The following is a 21,194-nucleotide window of genomic DNA, read 5'->3' as shown; positions in this document are numbered from 1 at the left end:
GTGATGCTTGTCTTTGCAGAAGACAAAGCTTTCTTGGGATTTGTTTGGAGGGAAGGCTGAGAACCACCAGCAACCTCTGTGTCTTGTCTTCCATCTACAAGGGGCACTCTTGATCTTGCATTCTCCAGAGTACAGAAGTGTGTATATTTTAACAGAACACCAGATGGAGACTGTGCACAAGTGCCTCCTTGAACAGTATTTTTAAGCATCTCTCTGTGATCAGATTTTATCGTTCCATTAATTCAAATAAACCGATACAGAACTCGGCATCCAGAAACACGGGTAACTCACAATGCCGATGTGACCTGTTTTCTGAGGCAAAGAATGGTTTATGCCGACTTGTAGTCAGCATGATTTGACATGGTGTGACTTTTGATTCCTTTTTACTGAGTAATTAAAGTACAGTCCATTCAAAATTTGTAATATAATGGTGAATCTCTGATTCTGCCTTTTCTTCAGAGTGGTGAGACTGCTAGTGGTAATTACTAGGTCTAAAAATAGATAACTTGAAGATCAGAAATAGGGGGGGAAAAATGGAGTGCTAATACAAGTGTTAACTTTTCACACTGAATTGAGCACCTCTTGATAATATGAAAGTCACGGAATACTGGTGTGCTATAAGGGATAAATCAGCTCCAAGGCCTGAATTCTTACACCTCTGAAAATGAAGACACTCATCGCAAACTGGTTTACTTCAACAGATGATCACAGCAAACCTGATTCTGCAGCCTCTTCTTACATAAGAAAGGATTACTTATTTCACTAAAACACCTCAGATATATTGAGTGAAGAAGGACTGTACAGACCCCCTACCTCCAACTCTGTTTTTTTGAAAGGTCAAAATAGATCTGCACTTCATAGCTTTAGCCATAATTTTTACACTGGCAAATGTGAGTGAACAAGATTTTATAGCAGGGGATTTTATTTCTCAGGGTAAAGATTTGTATCTGTTAGACTGAGCTTCAGCAGATTTAGTGGTCTTCATATTTGGCTCTGTCATTTATAGAGGGAGCTGTGAAGTTGAATGGGTGGAGGTTACACTTTGTGGAAAATCTGCTTTTGAGACTTCTTTTGACAGCACAGGTAATATTTATTTTTCTTCACCATATGGTTTGTTTCCTTGTTCAGTGGCTACTATTTTGACTTAGAGTATGCACATTACAACAACAGTTTTGCATTAAATGATCAAAATGCCAGCATGGAAAATGAGAAGAAACCCGCACAGGATGAAACCTGTGTGCTCTTTTGGAGAAGTGTAAGTAGGGATATTCTGAAGTACTTACAGCAGAGGACAGTTTAATGTTAAGTCATATTTTAATTCCATCGTCTTAGTTCTACAATGCACATAAGTATTATCTCCGTTATGTGGATGGGTATTATAAAGCACAGAGAGGTGAGGTAAACAATCCCCCAAGTCTTATAGTGATTTGCTGAGAAAATCCCAAATACAGCTTGGGAACCTGAGCCTCTAATGCCCGGTTTTGCTGCTTGCCCACCACAGCCACCTCCTGGTTGGGATCCTAGACTCATCTTCTGGTGAATCTTGTTTGAATTATCAGTGCAGCAGTTTGTCACATATATGTACTGGTCTATGACCAGAGCAGGCACTTTTGCTAGACATTTCTAGAGTGTAAGCTTCAGCAAAGAGGTTGCAGACACCCATCTCAAAATACAGCAGAGCTGGCGTAACTTTAGGGTCTTGTGTTGAGGGGGAGGGCTTTGTAAGCATGTAATTTTATTACAAATCTTCTGTTGAGAAAAGGCTGTGTGCTTTTTGCAGCCGTGATCTATGTTTGCATAGTGCAGTGTGCTTTGGGAAACGGTTACTGTAGCTTGTCAGCTTGCATTATGTTACACTATTCACAGCAAGTTGTTTTGTTACCATCAGTCTATTGCAAAAAGTACTCTTCAGCGAATGAGACACTTAAAGGTGTTTTTTTCCCCCCTTATGTTTAAGAAAGTGAGTATTGATTAATAAAGGTCACAGCTGTTTATTTTGCATAAAAATACAATAGCTGGATTTGGGAATAGATACAAAAAATGCAATGCATTCCTAAGTTCTGAAGGCAAGTGTAGACAGAATACTGACGTAAAACCAAGCCATTTTTCATTGTATGAGAGTCTGGAGTATCACAGGATCAGCCATTGCTATTGTGCTGCATAATGGGAACTACGGACCATCAAATGCTTTCCTGGAGGGCCCAGGGCTGATAGAGATACAAGGCGGCACAGAAATCACTTCAACTGAAACTTTTGGTGGAGATTCTTATATGAATGTTTAAATTGCCCATAACCTACACCCCTCCTTCTTCTTCTTCCATGATCACAGAAACACTAAGCTTGGAAAAGACCTGTAAGATCATAAAGTCCAACTATCAACAACAACAACAAAAAAAAACCAAAAAACAAACCCACAAACAAAAAACCACACCACACACCACCATGCCCATCAAGCCACATCCCACAATGCCACGTCCATATGGTCCTTGAACACCTCCAGTGATGGTGAATCCACCACCTCCCTGGGCAGTCTATTCCAGTGTGTCACCACTCTCTCAGTAAAGAAATTATTCCTAATATCCAGTCGGAATCTCCCCTGGCACAACTTGAGGCCATTTCCCCTTGTCCTGCTGCTAGTCACTTGGGAGAAGAGACCAACACCCACCTCTCTGCAACCCCCTTTCAGGTAATTGTAGAGAGCGATGAGGTCTCCCCTCAGCCTCCTCTTCTCCAGACTAAACAAGCGCAGTTCCCTCAGCTGCTCCTCATAAGACTTGTGCTCCAGACCCCTCACCAGCTTCATCGCCCTTCTCTGGACACGCTCCAGCACCTCAATGTCCTTCTTGTAGTGAGGGACCCAAAACTGAACACAGTAACTGAACACGAGGTGCGGCCTCACCAGCACCGAGTACAGGGGCACGATCACCTCCCTAGTCCAGCTGGCCACACTATTTCTGATACAGGCCAGGATGCTGTTGGCCTTCTTGGCCACCTGGGCACACTGCTGGCTCATATTCAGCCGGCTGTCAATCAACACCCCCAGGTCCTTTTCTGCGGGGCAGCTTTCCAGCCCTTCATCCCCAAGCCTGTAGTGTTGCATGGGGGTTTTGTGGCCAAAGTGCAGGACCCGGCACTTGGCCTTGTTGAACCTCATACAACTGGCCTGGGCCCATCGATCCAGCCTGTCCAGATCCCTCTGCAGAGCCTTCCAACCCTCGAGCGGATCAACAGTCCCTCCCAACTTGGTGTCGTCTGCAAACTTGCTGAGGGTGCACTCTATCCCCTCATACAGATCATCGATAAAGATATTAAACAAGACCGGCCCCAAAACTGAGCCCTGGGGGACTCTGCTTGTGACCAGCTGCCAACTGGATTTGACTCCATTCACCACAACTCTCTGGGCTCGGCCATCCAGCCAGTTTTTAACCCAGCGAAGAGTGTACCTGTCTAAGCCATGAGTCGCCAGCTTTTCCAGGAGAATACGGTGGGGGACAATGTCGAAGGCGCTTTACTGAAGTCCAGGTAGACAACGTCTACCTAGTTCATCAACTTGCAGTTTCACTTAGACAGGAGTAACAGAGAGAAGTCAAAAGATGTACGTGGAGGTTGGAGGAATAAAATATATAAATCCCTAGCCTGTCACTAATGACAATGCTAATGACATCTTGGACATTAATGACAATACAGACTTGAAATTCATATTGCAACATGATCTGTATTCCATGATTGTTTCTAAAGCCTGCAGATGTGTAAAGACTTTGTCCATACTCATTCTACTGGCAAAAAATGGAGATAACATCTGGTTAATAGGTTATTATATGAACATTGTGGGTAGACTGCAAAATTTAGCTGTTCTGTGTCTTTCTGAGAAATGTCTCATTTTGAGGCAGAAATTTTAAAGTGGGAATTACTTTACTGTAGAATTGATTTTAGCTGAAAATCAAATCTGCGCTGTATTGAGCTGTATTGAGCCATACGGCCCCAGTTCACTGAAAAGTGTTTCATCCATAGCAGATATAGGTTCCATACTCCATAAGAAACTTTGTGGCCTAAATCTGAATTCACAGATTCTCCCAAAAATGGAAGACTAAACTTATTCACTAACTGTAAATTTAAATGTGGATAAGAAAGATACCAACAATTGTTTTGTATTAGAAAAATGTTGGCATCGTGCTGCAGGTGCCATACCTGGTTGGATTTCTGTAAAAGCTTGTGCTGATGACCTGTGCCCTGTTTGGCTGAAGAACCAGAGAGCCCCCTGATCTCATGGAGAGCATGAGAATAGGGAGCAGAAGAGCAGGTCTTACCTGAGGTTTGATGGGTTGGATATGCGGTTGTTGAGAGTTTGCAGGGATTTACCATTCCCCAGAATTGATATAGGCCACTGCAAAAAAAAAAACCAAATAAAACCTTCAACTTCTTGTTTCATCCTGTTTCAGCTAGCTGTTAGCAATCTGACATTTCTTAGTCAGAGCTTGTTTTCCAGGAGAACAGTTCAGTTTCTCAGTGGCTTGCAGTGATTACCGTCGGTTAGCATGGTGCCACAACCGGTTGTTCGGGCATGAACCTACGTTGTTCTCTTTTACTCTCTTCCTCCCTGGCTGCAGGGATTATAACAGCCTGAATCACATCTAACCTTTCATTAATACCTACTGCCATGATTGTTTGCAAAGTCACATTCATAGCTCCGGGATGCTGAAAGCGCTTCCTAGTGATAAACCTCAAAAAAGATGCTCAGAGTAGGAGGTTTAGCAGACTTGGACTTCTCTGTAGGCATAGATTTAACATCTCTTAAAATTGTGGAAAACATGAAAGGCGATGATACAATTGGTAATTTCTGGTGCTTAGCAGTTTGCAAATCACACCGCTAGCATATCAGCAGTAGTACAACGAATGAAATTCATGATCTTGCTTTCTGTATATGATGGTGGAAATGAGGGCAGTGTGTAGCTCATTTGAATTAATTTGCCGTAAATATTTGATGTGTCTTTAAAAATCACCAAATTCTCATTTAGGGGTTAAAAAAATAGAAGTGTGTTCAGAAAACACACAACAGCTCTCAGCACTTGGTGTGACCAGTCTGGTTTTTGCAGCTGTGTTTATTTACTTTTATTACGGTTGCACCTACGGGCAAAGGTATGATTGAGCTCGGTACGGTCCAGATGTGAAGCAGAGAGACAGTCTTGCCTTGGGCAACTTGTAATCAGGCTGACAGAGAAATGGATGTGCTGAAGCCTTTGAAAACTTAGCTGGGACTACAGGCATGCTGACCGTGTTTCAGATGGTGGGATACTATTGCTGCTTTCTTTATGGATCCTAACTTTTTTTCTGCATCCCCAATCATCACCTTGATTTATGTAGCTAAAACTGACAGAAATGTTGGTTATTACTTTCTGAAACATTTTGATTTAGGAACCTTTGGTTCTGTATAAACATGCAATATTGTTTAGTAATCAAAGAAAAATTATTTCACAGACCACAGAGGTCTGTTTGCAGGCAATTTGGGAAGACTAGCCATCCACCTGGGCAATCTTTCTTCTTGAATGAGGCTTGTGTTTTCTTCGTGTTTTGAGTTTTTTGGGTGTTTGGTGTGGTATTTTTTATAAATAGCATCTTTGATGTCTTTTAAGTCCCATAGGCCCTTTTGTTTTTAGTATCAATAAATGAGTTACAGCCTATTCCTCTACAAACTTTTTCATGTCTGCTTATTAGGTCTCTCAAAGAAATGCCTAGGAGCAAACTGATGAAGCAAAGTAGATTTGACTGTGAGACACTGTCAGGCAAGAGAGTAAATAACCCCCTTTTTTTATTTTTTCCTTTTTTTTTTCTTTTTTTTCCCCCTGCCTGTCACTGAACTGTTTAACTTACTAACAGTTCTTGATAATTTATTGTAAATTAGTATGCCACCTGGGACGGGCTGTTGATTATTGTGTGACTTCTATTTACTTGTCTGGAATGGCCTGCAGTCTCGGATGAGTGCTTCTTTTAGGAAACTCACTTGTAGAAATGACAAAAGACCATTTTTTCTGGATATAGATTATACTGAGAGTTTTTAATTAACTTTTAATTATGTGAAAGAGGCCCTTCATATCTCCTAGTGTTTCGGTTTTTATGTCTCATCCTTTATGGCTAACTCACACCACCCAGCCTCCACCCAGTTAATTGTATTGTATTAAAGTGAATTTGATGGTGCTTACAAGTTTTTAGGGGCATTACCTCAAATACAATTGATGTAAAAGACCATAAGTTGTCTTACTCTTTTTATCAGTGGCTAACTATGGTCCAGGGCTGCAATGGATTAAAACATAAGAAGTGAAGGACAAGGTGTCTTGGAAGGTTATACTGGAAAGTATTTTATAAACATAAGAAAATACACTGTACTGTTTGCAGGGCTAATAAAAATAAAAATAATAATAATAAAAAAAAACAAGCCCAAAAACCCCCCAAAAACCACCGAACAATCAATCAAAAAAACCCCCAACAACAACAACAAAAAACCCCAACTAAAAAGCAAATTGTGAAACAAATCTGAGGACCAAAAAAGGTCATTTGACTGTGTTCTAGAACAGAGATGAGCAATTAAACATTCCTAATTATTATAACTGATGCTAGAAAATCAAGGGTGGAATCTCATCCTTCTAACTTGGAAATCTGAGATCGTGCCTCATCAAAATGTTACAGGCTTGGACTGCTCGGGGCAATAGACCCCACTTTACCTAGGCATCTGGCTTTCTCCAACAAGATAGATAGAAACCTCTGAAAAATCCAAAGGGCAATCTAGTCTTCCCAGCTTCAGATTCGGGGAATCTCCATCCTTAGAGATAATCAGGACTGGAGGGGACATGGTCCTGAACTATCTGCTTTGCTTGGCCTTGCCTGGAGGAGGAGGTTGAACTAGATGACCTCCAGAAGTCCCTTTCTACCTCTATGTTTGTATTATTCCCTTCTCTTCTGGCATTCTAGGAGTTACACTGGACAAATAACTCCCAGTAGCCACATAGCCCGTCCCTTAGCACAACAGATGATCTGAGGAGCATAGGCAGAGGAGAGAGAAAAACAGTGAGATGAGCCGAAGTTCTTACCTACGAATAAGAACATGTTCATTTGAAAGGAAAGAAAAGGAAAGACTGTAAAAACACGCAACTTCCAAGTCAAAGAGCTATATTCTAATGCAATGCCTGGGCAGTATCCGTCTGGGTCTATCAAACACTGGAACTGTCTCTACCAGAATGACACCTAATTACCAGTTGAGATTAATTGGTTTTATCCTTTCTGTCTAACCCAGGTTATTTAAGATTGCCTGTTCAGATGTGAAGACATACAGGTCTGTGTTCAGTTTGCTGTGTATGTGCCTGCCAGCTGAACAGTAGATTTAATCAAAAACATACACATCTGCACAGCTGAGATTAGAAATTGTCTCTGGAGCAGTAAGGTGTTCTTCCCTCATGAAAGTTAACTTTAAGGTACTGAGAGCACTGGAAACATCAGTATAGTGTGGTCTTAACGTACAGTAAAGGGATGAGATTTATTATTCAGTCATTGGAAGTGGATGGTGCTTTAAACTGGAAGTTTGAAGTTACATTGCAATAGGTAACTTTGTTCCTAAGTAAGAACAACTATTATTAATATGAACATTTCTTCATGACTAATACTTACTTCATTGGCAGCATTGGGGGGTGAGGTGTGAGAGGGAGGAGTTGCTTTTTTGTTTACTGCTAAAATTCCTTTTGTTAATATGGGGCTGCTTCCAGTAGCCCCATATATACTTCCAATATGCTTGAGACAACCCAGTGACTTGTATGGTATCTGGTACTTTCTGCTAATGAAATCAAAGTATGAACAATACGGAGATTTTGAGAATGGCGGAGAGGCTTTTCCCCCCTTTCCTTGTTGAAAGTCAACTGTTCTTGCCAATTGTTCTACCATTCCTGAACTTCTCTGGTTTTGTAGTTCCTCCATTTCCCTTTTAATACCACTTGTAAGGACATACATACTTTTATTCCCGTCCTGTTGGTATTGATGTGAAATGTAGAGAAACTATGGTATATGTAAAGTCTCAGAAGACATTTGTGTTACAGCCTCAAGAACTACTACAAAATCTTGTGAGTGCCAAAGCAGCACTAAGACCAATGTTTCCTTTGGATTCTGCTTTAGATGGGGTCAGTCCCAGGGCCTTAAAAACGTTCAGTTTGCAAAGGTCCTGCTGACTGAGAACAGAATTGGTATCCCAAGACTAACCTCAGTCTGATGTTTTTAGAGCTCTGTGTAGCTGTCTGCCTTAGAAGAAAAAATAACAGTATCACCTGGATTTTCTTTTTCAGTATCAGCCATAATTCACAGCTGAATCTCTAACTATATTCTTCCCAAGAGAGAAAGCTACTGAAATCTTCCTAGCTGCCTTCTGTGTCTGTAAACATGCTGCCATGATCCAAGCTCTCCAACTTTTCATTTTCAGTAAAATATTATGTTAAAAAAAAACCAAAACCCTGGATTAATTACAAACTTTTCATGAGAATTAAATGTTAGTAAAAGTGAGAGAAAGGGGATTAGTAGAAATGTTTGTGCATTCATTTCATTTACTTTCCTATTCACTTTTCAAGTTTTCATTAAAATGTAGCAAAAAAGAGCCAAAATAACACGCTTGGGAACAAACATAGAAACAATAACCCTTGCCCCTAAATTTTAAAAATCTAGCAAATGAGCAAAAGAACATTGTTTCTATTTCTGTCTTGATTTTGCTGATGTGCAGCCTTTTTTCTCTCATATATATGAGAATATGTACAGAATTGTGTAAGGTTTAGTAATCACAGCATTCGGCTGGGGAGATGACTCATTCCTGCAATGAAACATGGAAGTGCTCTAACAACTGGTCAACAAAGTCAGTGTCTCTGTCCCAACAAATATTTTCTGTGTATCTGCATAAGGTGGAACAGCCCCAGAAGGAATACCCTCACCCCCTAATTCCCTCATAAGCCCTAGGATTCGTGCTGGTAAATCTTCTGATGGAATTTTTCAGAAATACATTTCAGTTATAGCAAAATGTTGCTTTTCAAGAGGGAAAAAAAAAGTTTTATACATCATCTTTCAAAAGCTCCGATCGACACCTCTCCTAAGTACACCTGGAGAAAACTAGCACAATGAGTGCCAGGTATGTGCGTTTACTAAAACCCTACCTCAATATAAAAGGGTACTTTACAACTGCAAAAGTCTAAGCCCTGATGGAGAAAGGTTTATTATCACAGTGCTGCTAGAATCAGGCACAGCAGTATGGTATGCTTCCGAATATAAAAGCTCTATTCTTCAGTAAAGTCCTTTTTCTATTAATGAGATTCTCCCTAATGGGACCAAAAATTACTTTAAAAGACATTTCCTTTCTGCTTTTCAAGGGCCTTTTTCCAGTCCATTTGGACTGGATATCAAAGATAAGGGGAAATATTTCAATAGCAAGAGCTTTTATAATTAAGCTTTGTAGCCTACATAATGGAGATATGGCCAAATTCGTATGAAAAATAATTACTGTTTTTGCAGGGCTTGCTTCTGCTGCTCTGACTCCCTTTCTTCTCCCCTTTCCATTTTCCCCTTCAAAACCACATAATCAGTTGTGCCTTATGTATGAAAGACTTGCTTTTTCCCCAGGTTTCTATTTTCCCCTGTGATCTAGAGAGCTGTTCAATCTTCGACTACACCCAGACCTCCGTTAAGGAGAGTGCCTACAGTTCTCAGAAGGAAGCAGGTGCTTCCTGAAGGGTAAGGATGTTAATAGCTCACTTCATAGTGCCAGCTACCCCTTTGGATATGGGAATGGACAAATTCAAAATACAGCATGAGACACATCTGAGAGACTTTGTAGGTGATGCTAAGATGGGCATGATGTTTACGGTTTTCCGCTCTTCAGGAACCTCTCCCAATCACTAGAGCTAGCTGCTTCAGCAACTTTGGATGTAGCCCATCTGCCTGCATGAACTTGTGTGTATTTGCAGATGTATGTACGTGGACACACACACATACACACACACATCTCCAAGTCTGGAAAATGCTACTTATTCTTTATGATTTGTAACAAGAGTTGTCAAGTACATTGATCTCCATAAGAAGTGTTCTATAGAATTGGGAGAGACAGGAAGAAAGGTGCTTGAAGTTGATGCCTCAACTGTTGTTAGGGATATCTTGGGAACATTATGGGATGGCCTTTGGCTGTGAGACAGAAGGAACCTGTTGAGTATTTGGGATTGGAGGGGAGAATTTGTGCAAAGTGAGATTCCCCAGAGTAATGTTTTGAGAGCTCCCTTTTCCAGTCTTCCCAGAAAATTCTTATGCAGCCTTATAATAGAACTGAGTTTCGTAATAAAAGACCATAAGGCCCACTTGTAATATTTTTAAGGCAGACGAGTGTTTCACCTATTACAAAAGACAGTGAGGTCCTGATCAATCCCATATGACTGATATTTTTAACCATTACAACCGCCTGCCTTTCCTTCATATTTTCTTCCCGTCCACTAATTACTGTCCATGTAATTTCTTTTTTGAGCTTAGTGCAGTTTTTGCTGCCAACAAATTAATGGCTGGCGACTAGGAACTGTTTGACCTGTTTCTTCATTAAATTAGATCAACACACATATGCAGTCATTCGTTGTGCATCCATTATCCTGTTTGGGAAGCATTGTTTTATGTTTTTGCTCTGTGATGTCTTCAGGCAGAAAATATTTGCAGGTTTATGGGAGGTCTGCAAAATAACTTCTTGAATTAGATTAGTCTGTGAATGCCCAAGCTAAAAAGGTCAGTGTGTGCCTGTTCCGTCTGGGAAATACTAACGTTTGTGGAGACACTGGTGAGAAAAAGTGAAACTTGCCCATTTCTGCTGTGCAATCCAAGTCCCTTTTTTGTCCCCCAAATCACGCAAAATGTCCTTATTTTATGGGCAATATAAAACCTGGTTAGGGAACATTCCCCTGCTGTGGCAGGAATTGGTGCTATGCCTCCTGCAGTGCTGTTCCCCACTCAAACTGCTGATTTTGAGCATACTGGGAAAGACTGTCTGATTTAGTTCCTGGTATACTGGAGTGTATAGTTTTAAATGACACCATTTTAATATGTACAGCATTTGAATATCAGTATGATGATCATCCCACAAAACATCTCAACATTAAGTTTTGCTCTTTTTAGATGTACGAACTGTACAAAGGGTACAATAAATGATCACTTTTGCTGAAGAATTAGCAATAGCCAGGCTAGCATTGGACCTTGCAGGAAGACCAAAGGCCTCCTCTGTTTTCACTTTAAACAGAGGCAAAAAAATAGTATCCGTAACAAGTAGTATTAGGTTTCTTTATGTCAGCCTTAGGTACCTAATGACGCTTCTGTTCCTCTCAGTGTAAGTTCAGCCTGTGCCAAGAGATCCACTGGATATATTAAAGATATTCCTTATTAATTAACTACTTGCTCATGACAGTACGAACGTATTTTGCAGCAAATAAACAATGTATGTGTATCTTGGCTCTACAAGACAGTTGCAAATAACACTAGAAAAATTAGCTATTAAAGAAAGGACTGTCTATGAAGGTGTTGAGTACTGTTTTTTTTCTCCCTCTGCTGTGACCTTTGGCATAGTCACACTTCTCTCAGTATATTGCAGGAATACCACATTTGTTAATATGTACCTGTTTTTTAGAATTCTTGGGGTGGTAGCACAAGTTACTGCTCTGAAGTATTTTTGAACAGAGCATTCCTCATGAAAATTTGGCCTGCCATGCTAGTAAAGTGGCAACAATTTTTTGGTTCCAGGAGTTTATAGATGGATGAGATTTGTTCCTGTGGAGGAAGAGGTAATGATCAGCTTGCTTATCCTACCCGACACTTCTCTAAATAAGAAGACCGAAGAATTGAGCTGTAATTGGTATCCCCTAGAAAGCTGGTGTAGTCAGCATCTTTGAGGTGTTCAGTTATAGAGATCAGGCAGATTTAGATATATAGAGGTTGTCAACAAGTGCAGCAGGGCAGGATTTTCAGGCTGGTCATCAACATCAGTCAGAACTTTTGTAGCTGTTTCTCTGTGGGCATTCATTATTATGATATGTAACCACCCTTAAATTTTCTTCCACTATAGTGAATGCCCTAGAGAAAAGCCAACTCTTTCAAAACTATTTCCTTTTATGATCAAATTATATCATTTCAGGCTTGCCTAGTTGCAGTGTGTGCCAGTTGTTCTCTGTCCAGTTGCTCTGAACACATTTTTCTGTTAAGGTGCTAACTCTGATGTTCATTCCCTCTTCAGCAGGTCTTATGTGTTACCAACTGGAGTAGTTGGTAACCAGCTCATTTTTAAGATCCTAGCCTCTTAATAGTCACTCCACATCCTAAAGTGCCTAATATGTTGCTGGTACTAGATAAAAAATAATGCAGCTTCCACTGTGATATTCCAAATGATTAATGAGCTGACCACAGGGGAGACGAAACTGTAATATATGCTTTCCATTAGCCCTGCCAGGATTGCTTCATATGGCCTTTGATTGTGTCCTGAGATTATGTGATCAGTGTAGCGGGAGCCATCCTTAATATTCCCACCTTCCCTTCCCTTGTGGTGGTTCTCACGGAGACTAGTTGCTGTTTTGAAACGCATCTGTGTTGACAGCTTGAAAGGGGCTCTTCAAGAGAAAGTAAATACGAATTCTAGAGGAAGCTGTGAATTCTTACCGTGTAAAATAATATACTGTTCTGGGATGTACGTACGTTCATGTATATATGTATTCCATCAATGTGCATTTATGCAATTCAATCAGCACAAGCTGATTTTCTAGCTGTTGTTAATCTTCAGTGATTTGTTAGTGATTAGATTCACTAATAACTAACATTTGCGAGGAGTGATTTTTTGGGTGCAACTCCCAGGGAAGATCTACAAGATTAAACTTCTATCTGGAAGGCATTTTATTTTACTCTCTGCTTGGAATTACCCTGGGTTGATTCTTTAGATATTGTTTTTACCACTATGAGAGTAAAGAGACTATATTTCACTCTGCAGCTTTGCCACTCTTGAGTTATCAGGTCTTTCATACCACCAAAGATAAAAATCATAACCCTTGGCAGTCCACTTTGTGTGTTTTATGAATGCTGTCTGAGAAGCAACATCTCATTTACAATTGGGACCACGAGCTAGAGTAATTTCTGTATCAGCCAAGCATATCTAATAACACATAAATAATGTAAATTGTAAAACCAAGAAAAATAGATGAGTTAGTTACTTAATCTGAAAAATGTTGAGGGTGTGACTGCAGTGATGTGAAGCTCTATGAATACTGCCCCGAGATTGGCAGTACTGCCACAAAGAATATTTGTCTTAACCTGCATGCCTACCTGAGTTTTATGTGATGGTATGACTAGGAGTTTGGTGCTGCCCTGTGCCCAGCAGCCTTGTCTCCAGTTCAGCTAAGAACCTTCATCTAGGCATTAACATTGCATGTTCTTAACGGAAATTAATTGACCTTGGTGGGGATGGCTCATAAGTTTGCATTGTTAAGGTTTTTGCTGGAGTGAGTCCCGCACGCTTTAGGATTGAATCCCCATAGCCAAATCCTCTATGTCCAACAGGAGTTCAGTCTACTGGAGGGGACTAAAGAGGTGTCGGTGGTTCCTGGGCACTCTTGGCCTCTCAGTGCGTGGCTGCTGTGTGCTTAAATGAAGAGTTTCTGTATTTTGATTTCTTACTCAGCCTGAAGGAGGTTTCTTTTCCCTCAAGGTCAGTTTACAGTGCTGAGGAATATGAGGTGTCTCGACTTCTGACCCTATGCAGAATTATAGAATTAAAAAATGGTGTGTCTCTTCTCTCTCGCCACTTACTGCAGAAATCTCCTGTGGCAAGTCAGATGCTGTGAGTCTAGAAATTTCTTCATAATGGACATCTTGACTTTTTATATTTTCCTCTTTTAATACTAGAGAAACGGAAAGGAAGATAAAAGCTAGAATTAAAATTAAGATCAGTTGCTGAAGCTGAAAGAGACAGCACAATTGTAATGTTAGAAGATTGCCTTGTTTTAGAGAAAGTGCTGATTAAGATCAAATTTATCTTGAGTTTACATTTTGATTGGACCTAAACTGAGAGGAGGGGGGTTATATTTCAGACACAGTGCAAATGATGCATGTTAATATCCTGTGTTTATTGCCACTTGAAATTACAGCATAGCTTTGAATTGCTGCCAAATCTACAGTTAAGACTCCCTAGTAATCACTATGATTATTCCAAGTCTTCATGGTAATACTGGAAGAAGTAGTGTGATATGCAAGCTACTGTAGCCTAACCTGTCAGAGTCTTTTTATCCTTTGGGGCTCAGATTGTGATTCCACCCAGTAGAGGGAATGGTTAGACATGCACATTGGTCAGTCAGTCCTGAAAAAGAGATTAAATAAATGGATTTAATTATGATGTCTTCAGATTTATTTGGCTTTTACATTACCTCCTGCCTCACTAACTTTTCCTGAAATGAGGAAAAGCATAGCTTTGCTTTATTTTTGGCATGCTTTAATTCGTACGTTGGCATGGTATAGTATTTTTTCATTTTTATTAGAAATCTCTTTTGCTTTCCTCCCTGTTGATCTATAACATATTCTATTTTTACTCATTTTCTTTATAATCCATGGGACAGTTTGTCTCCTTGAAATATTCTTTTACATCTGCTTAACTATTGGAAATTGTAGACATATATCTAATCTGAATGTATACACATGTGTTATTGTGGTTTATTTAGCTGATGGGAGATTAAGAAGTGAGGTCAGGGATAAACAGCATAATACAAAGTTACAGTTTGCTAAAAAAATATTAGAAGAGTCTCACAGGAGGGAGAAATGCTCTGTAAAAACTTGTTTGAAAGAAGCTTAAGTGAAATTAAGGTATGATTAAAATCTGTTCTGGTTTTTGGATACACAATTACTCCAGCAAGTAGTTGTGTATTTTGAGTTAAAACCCTCAGCAATCACTGTTACGTCAGCTCTCCAGATAGTATGTCCCAGTTGCATCCCTTCATCCCAGTTGCTAGCAGGAAGGTTTTGCTATTTGTTCCACTTACAAAGTAAATAAAACTTGTTATGGAAAGTAGTTAATGTGGGTACAATATTCACTCTGGAATATTTTCCTCAATAAGTAGTGTTAGCTAGCAGGCAAGTCTGAGCACCCACTGTGTTTGCTGTGGGAAGCAAGTCTGTGTGCCTGGCACATAATGATCAGTTTAAACTATTGAAATATAAATCAGAACACTGAGTGAAATTCAAAAATATTTCATTAAATGAATTAAGATGTGTGTGTAAATAGAAGTATAGTTAGGGACTCTGCCATATATGCTTAGATGTCTACAATCTTTAGGCTGTTTGTTTTCTGATAGATTTAACTCGGAAAGATACATAATATTTTTGAAGGACAGCATTAGCAAATATCGCAGTGTGTTTGCATATCATTATAGCTAGCATTTTTGTTACGACTTCAGTTTCTGGAATGATGTTGTCTGCAAGCTGCTCTTGGGTCCTCATTATGAAACTTAGACACGCCTATACTCAAGGCTCATTAACAGTGAAAAACACTCCCAAATTTATAAACCTCATTCCTTTATTATTTTTGAAACCAATATTTTGGTACTTTTGGAAGTGTAAGATTTATTGGGTCAGAAAAAGAAAGCAAGACAATAGCACTGTAGTCCAGAGATTACTGTTCTGTACAAAGGCAGTTTATGCCTTTTCTAGAATATATGCCATACTGATTTGTTGTCTTAGTTGTATTCATTTTTAAAAACGCTAACAGGACAGAATGAAGATAATTATATTTGCAGAAAGTGTTATTTGGACTAGAAGACTGTATCGAAAGATATTAAGCTCTCTATACAGAATTACTGCCGTACTGCTTCTAGTGATACAGCATGGAAGGACTTGTACACACTGCAAGCTAAGCCTGGGTCTCAGGACCAGCCTTGTGCATGCATTAAAATGAGAGGATGTGCTGTCTTGAATGAGTGGTTTAGGCTGCTTAAAGAATCACCATCAAGGGTAAGGGCAAAAGTGATTTTAATAGAAGTTCTTCTGAATCATTTGCTGAATATTTTAAATACATTTTGAATTCAGGATTATTTTTTTTAATTGTTTTTGAAGTGCGAGCCAAATAGATTCCCAGCTCACCTTTGAAAATCCATGTTTTGTTTGTAGGATACCAATTTATAAAGGCACCTTTTTGAGTGCAAACTAGGCCTCTTTGGTCTGGAAAGACAGTAAAAACGGATGCTCACACTGGCATTTTTAGAACCACATTATAACATGCTGGCCAACTGCAAAAGGTGAAGAAGTTGAAAAGAGTGCAATTCTGATTAAATTATGCGGGGAGAACTTCTTTGTTGCTGAAAGCCTGTTATGAAGTTCACACAAAGAGACAGCTCAAGCTATTCCTATGTTTGAGACAAGGTATCATCTGGACCTGACAAGGAAGTACAAATAATTGATTGGCATATTTTTCTGCATCAAAGTGAATTGCCATTTTATCCAAAATGTATCCGCAGGAGGAGAATGGTGAAGCAATGGAGAGATGTTATAAACTAGTTCTTTCTCCTGGGTCATTCTTCTGTTGTAACCATAGCAGTGATTATTTCTACATTTAGTATTTATAAAGGCAGCCTCGCTACATGAAGTGATGTATTTATATGGACATGTTAAAATGAGTCATTACTAGTATTGATTCTTTTTTGGTTAGTCTGGAGATTTTCTCATGTGGCCTCATGAACCTTGCATGAGGACCAGAATCCAAGGCAGTCATTTTGAGTAGAGATGAGGAACGTGATCAATTTGGTGTGATTTGCAAGAGAAGTTATAGAATTTAACATTCACACATTTGGTCAGGGAAGATTAATAGAATCTTGCAGACCTTATCTCTTAGAAGCTTTTGGGTTTCTTGTCCACAGAATTTTGATAGATAAGGTATGTACAAAATCTGACATTTACACAAGAAAAATAAGGCTGTGTTGTCTGTTATAGAGAAAACAGTCTCCTGAATATATGTTGTTGGTTTTGTCTTTTAGATAATTCTTGTAAGTTCTTCCCATAATGACCGTGACCAAAGCCTTTTCATAAGCACAGATGAAGGAGCCACCTTCCAGAAACAACCCATTACTTTCTTTGTGGAAACTCTCCTTTTTCACCCGAAAGAAGAAGATAAAGTACTTGCTTACACCAAGGAAGGCAAGGTAAAGCTTGAAGATGCTGCATTTGTTTGAAATTTAGGACGGACTTTGTTACAGAGATATATAACAGTTCTGATATGCTGATTAGTGTTGGGTTTTATGAAATACTAGTTGCCCAGAAGGGAATCATATTCTGGTTTTGAGGTTTATTTAAGTATTTATTGTCTTGATGTCCAAATCTTTGTTTTTATGGTAATGTAAATTCTGGCATTTTTAGCTGATATGGGTATTGGTACTATTTATTCTCCTGCGTAATATAGTTAAATAGTAGCTCTGAAATGTGCTCCTCCCTAGAAAGTGACCATATCAATTGCTCTGTAATTTATAGCGTAGCAGAAAGTTGAAGCTGAAATAGTGCCTCCGAAGGCCGTTCATGGGATGTAAAATACAGTAATGTAAAATAAACAGCACAATCGTACAGCAGAAAAAGATTTGGGGAATCAGTGAATCTGTAGAAATGTAGACTAATTCTCTCGCTTATGATGTATTTATGCCACTTTCAGATTCAGGAGTTGTATCATGTGGTTTGTAAATTTGAACCGTCTTTCAAATTTCTTCTGGTTAAATTATAAAGTAATTTTTCTGGATGGCTTAGGCTAAACACTCATGAGTGAGCACACAGTCTGTAAGTGTGTAGTTCATCTCTTTTTCACAGTGCCAAAACTGCAGCTGTAAAGTCACTGTGATTCTGGTCCTGCTAGTGGTCCTGACTCACCTCCATTGTTACTCCTGTTTTAAACTGAAATTAGTAAACTCTAGTCCATTTTAGTCCTTGTCAGACTTCACAGAAAGTGTATATTTAGGTGGTGAGATTAGTCAGAGAAAATTGCTCATGCTGCAGGCAAATACTACACTGATTTCAGTGGTGTTACATCAAGTCATCCCTTGGGATATTTTCTGGGATATATAAGTTAATAGCTGATCCCAAAACAATTCATGTTTACAGGCATTTGCAAATAAGGATAGAACTAGAATAAAAAACATAGCAGACCAAACTCAGTCACAAATTACATGAAATAATTTACTTGGCAGCTTCTATTTTAAATCCTAACACAATTACAAATGTGTTGAATGCATGTTATGTAAACAAAATACTTCAGGGAAGCCTGAGGTTATGAAAAGCCTATGTTATGAAAAGCTCTTTTTTCACTTTGACTTTTGTTTCTGATGATAGATATAATTCCTGAATTTTATATAGTTAGAAGATCAAATGTCTTGAAAAACTAAATGGCAGAAACTTTTAAATGTAAGAGTCCAAAGCAGCATATTGAAGAAGTTGACCCACCACAACAAGTGGGTAGAAATATTTGCCAGGAAAGAGAAGGGGGCAGGAGCATCAAGTGAAGCATTTGCTTTTGTGTTTTGATGAATTATGCATGATAGGGAGGTTTTCAGGCCATTTATGCTTGGGTCATCTTCCGTATGGAGTGATACTGTTATTTGCCACATTTAAAATGTGACTGGACAAAAAAACTACAAAATATTCAGTAAAGAATAGCTCTGCATTAGTAGCAGGAAGGGTTAGGCAATCTGATAGACTTTTCTCAGGCTTTCAGTATGACATCATAAAAACTTACTGGACAAGTCCTACATCTTTACCTAAGATGTGTAGGAATGAAGGATGTCTTTGACTATAAGTGGGTCAGTAACCTGCTTAAATTTTGTATAAGTCTTGATATATTTGGCCTGGCGGGGAGAGGAAGATGAAGTGATGTTGACGAAGGAGGAGCTGAAAATCAAAATTGCAACTTGACATAAAAAGAGGTCACTGTACTAAAATCAATGGTCTTGAGAGATAGCGTTGATCTGAATTTGGCCTAGGGAGATGGATGCTCTAGGTTTTTGAGTTAAGTAACTTTACCTTCCCTGCAAGAAAGTAGTATCAATCTAAAACTCAGGAGGAGCCATTACTTCCTGTTACGGAAATGATTTCTTACAAAGGCACTTTTGAGAATACAAGGAATACAGGATCACGTCCTTCATCAACAGCAATCAGGCTTTTCTGTCTACTGGAGCATCACGGCCTTTCTCACAACTTCTGATTTAATTTAGGGCTTATTTTCTGTTGCAAAATATGCGTTGTTCTTTCATTCAGAACCCTAGATTTTGTTTAAATAAAACTCTCGCCTCTAGCTGACACTATAAATGAATGCAAATCCAGTCAATGTGTTTGGATTAAGCCATTTACTGCCTCAAATCTATACTCTCTTTTTCTGGCTACCTCAGTTATAATGAATAACAATCAGCTATTCACTGAGTCTATATAAATGCTTCTAATTTTTTTTAAAACTCAACAGGGATGCAGTAGATTTTAATTGTTCATCTGGAAGCTGAAAAGATGAAAAAATGGCAAAACTGATAAAAGCATTTTCAGTTTTTTAAAATGATTCCACACATTTATTACATGGGTGGTCATAACAGAACTGTAAGATCTATTAGATGTGTTTGCTGAAGCCAGAGATTTTTAGCTGTCCACTAATATAACTGTTTTCACTTCATATTTAATCTCATTTAGTAGTTTCATCATATGTACCTGTTAAAAAACCAAAACTCATATGGGTAATTTTTTTAACTAAAGAAAGTTGAATGTGTGCGTGACTGAGTTACACATTATTTTTTTATTTCAAATACTACACCAGTTAAAAATTCCTCTCAGTTTGAATACGCCTTGTCAGTCCTACTTCACTCTCCCTTACTGTAAGATTGCAAGGGCTTCCCCCTACACTAAACCAAACTGTTAATTCGTGAGCTCCCAGACTTCAGTCTTAAATGTGTGTGAGGGGAGGTAGTTTGGGTTTGGTGGTGGGGGGTTGGGTTTGGTTTGGTCTTTTTTGGCCCCTACTGCACAGGCATCACTGTTGTAATGGTGGGAATCTTCTCTCATTTTCTTTTGAAATTTATCCATGACAAAACTATATTCCTTTGTTCATGTGCCAGTGTTGTCCCTTATCCTAAATAGCTCTTTTACCTCTTGCCAGGAACCTCTGAATTCTTGGCTTTCTTTGCAGCTTGGACACCAGGGTTAGGGCAGCGCATTAAATCATCATCTCTTCCAGATTTAGAGCAATCTGCTGAGGCAGGTAACTAGCTGAGCGGGGTCCACGCTTTTAGAAAGATGGTCAAACCGATGGTTTTCTTTTCTGTGATGCCTGTGGTGACAAATGTTTTGAGAAGTAAGCAGCTTAGGTTCTCTGTCCTGCACAGTCTAGCCCATTCAAAGCCACATCCCTCCCTCCCAGGAGGTTGCTCTAAGCTATATGCTATAAAACACACTGGTTGCAGCAAACCCTAACCCACATAATAAAACTAGGGTCAGAAAGTTAACAGGGAAATCAGGAGCCTGGCTCTGCAGCCCCATCATAACGCATTTAGCTCTGAGGGCAAAGGCTTTTTGATCCCGGATCACTTCTGGCTATGCATTGAGTGGGTGAATGCTAAAGTAAGCAATCTGAGTTGTGATTGTAGTTTCTTACCCTGACTGTGGTCTGTCTGCTTTAATTGAGCATGCAGTGGAACAAAACTCAGTTATTGTAAAGTGCAGAGTAACTGGGAAATACTGTTTTATCTCTAATTCAAATTTTAGTAAACTTACCCATAGAGTTTATGCTGAGATAAGTGACCTCAGCCTTTATCTTTACATATTAATACTGCTAGTTTTCTGTAGTAAAACATAATACATAATCGTGTGGGGGGGGTTCATTTGTCATTGAACCTGTCATTTTAAAACAAAAACATTTCTTACTAGTCCTCATAAGACACTTTCCCCCAGAACAATCAGCAACTGAACTGGTGACTTATTCCCACATCAGAGAACAGTTCTACTTGCCTTTTTTCCCCCTATTAGAGATATTAAGAGAAAACCCATCATATGTAAATTCCATCAAATAACAACTGCATGCAGACAGCAGGGAGCTTTAAATCTTTTTAGAAGTCTGATAGATATTTCTGATTTTAACTAGAGGAAAAACATTATGAAGGCAAATGCTGAAGGAG

General features: G+C 39.1%; 1 protein-coding gene across 1 annotated transcript in view; it reads left to right on the top strand.

Moving 5' to 3' along the window:
* SORCS2 (sortilin related VPS10 domain containing receptor 2) overlaps positions 1 to 21,194 on the top strand; it is a 460,992-nt gene that overhangs the window by 331,213 nt on the left and 108,585 nt on the right. The window contains 1 exon segment of the mRNA XM_059817647.1: positions 17,040 to 17,204. Coding sequence (XP_059673630.1) covers positions 17,040 to 17,204 — 165 coding nt within the window.

This window comes from Gavia stellata, chromosome 5, assembly GCF_030936135.1.
Source record: "Gavia stellata isolate bGavSte3 chromosome 5, bGavSte3.hap2, whole genome shotgun sequence".
NCBI lineage: Eukaryota > Metazoa > Chordata > Aves > Gaviiformes > Gaviidae > Gavia > Gavia stellata.
This window is presented reverse-complemented; position numbering and strand designations above follow the sequence as displayed.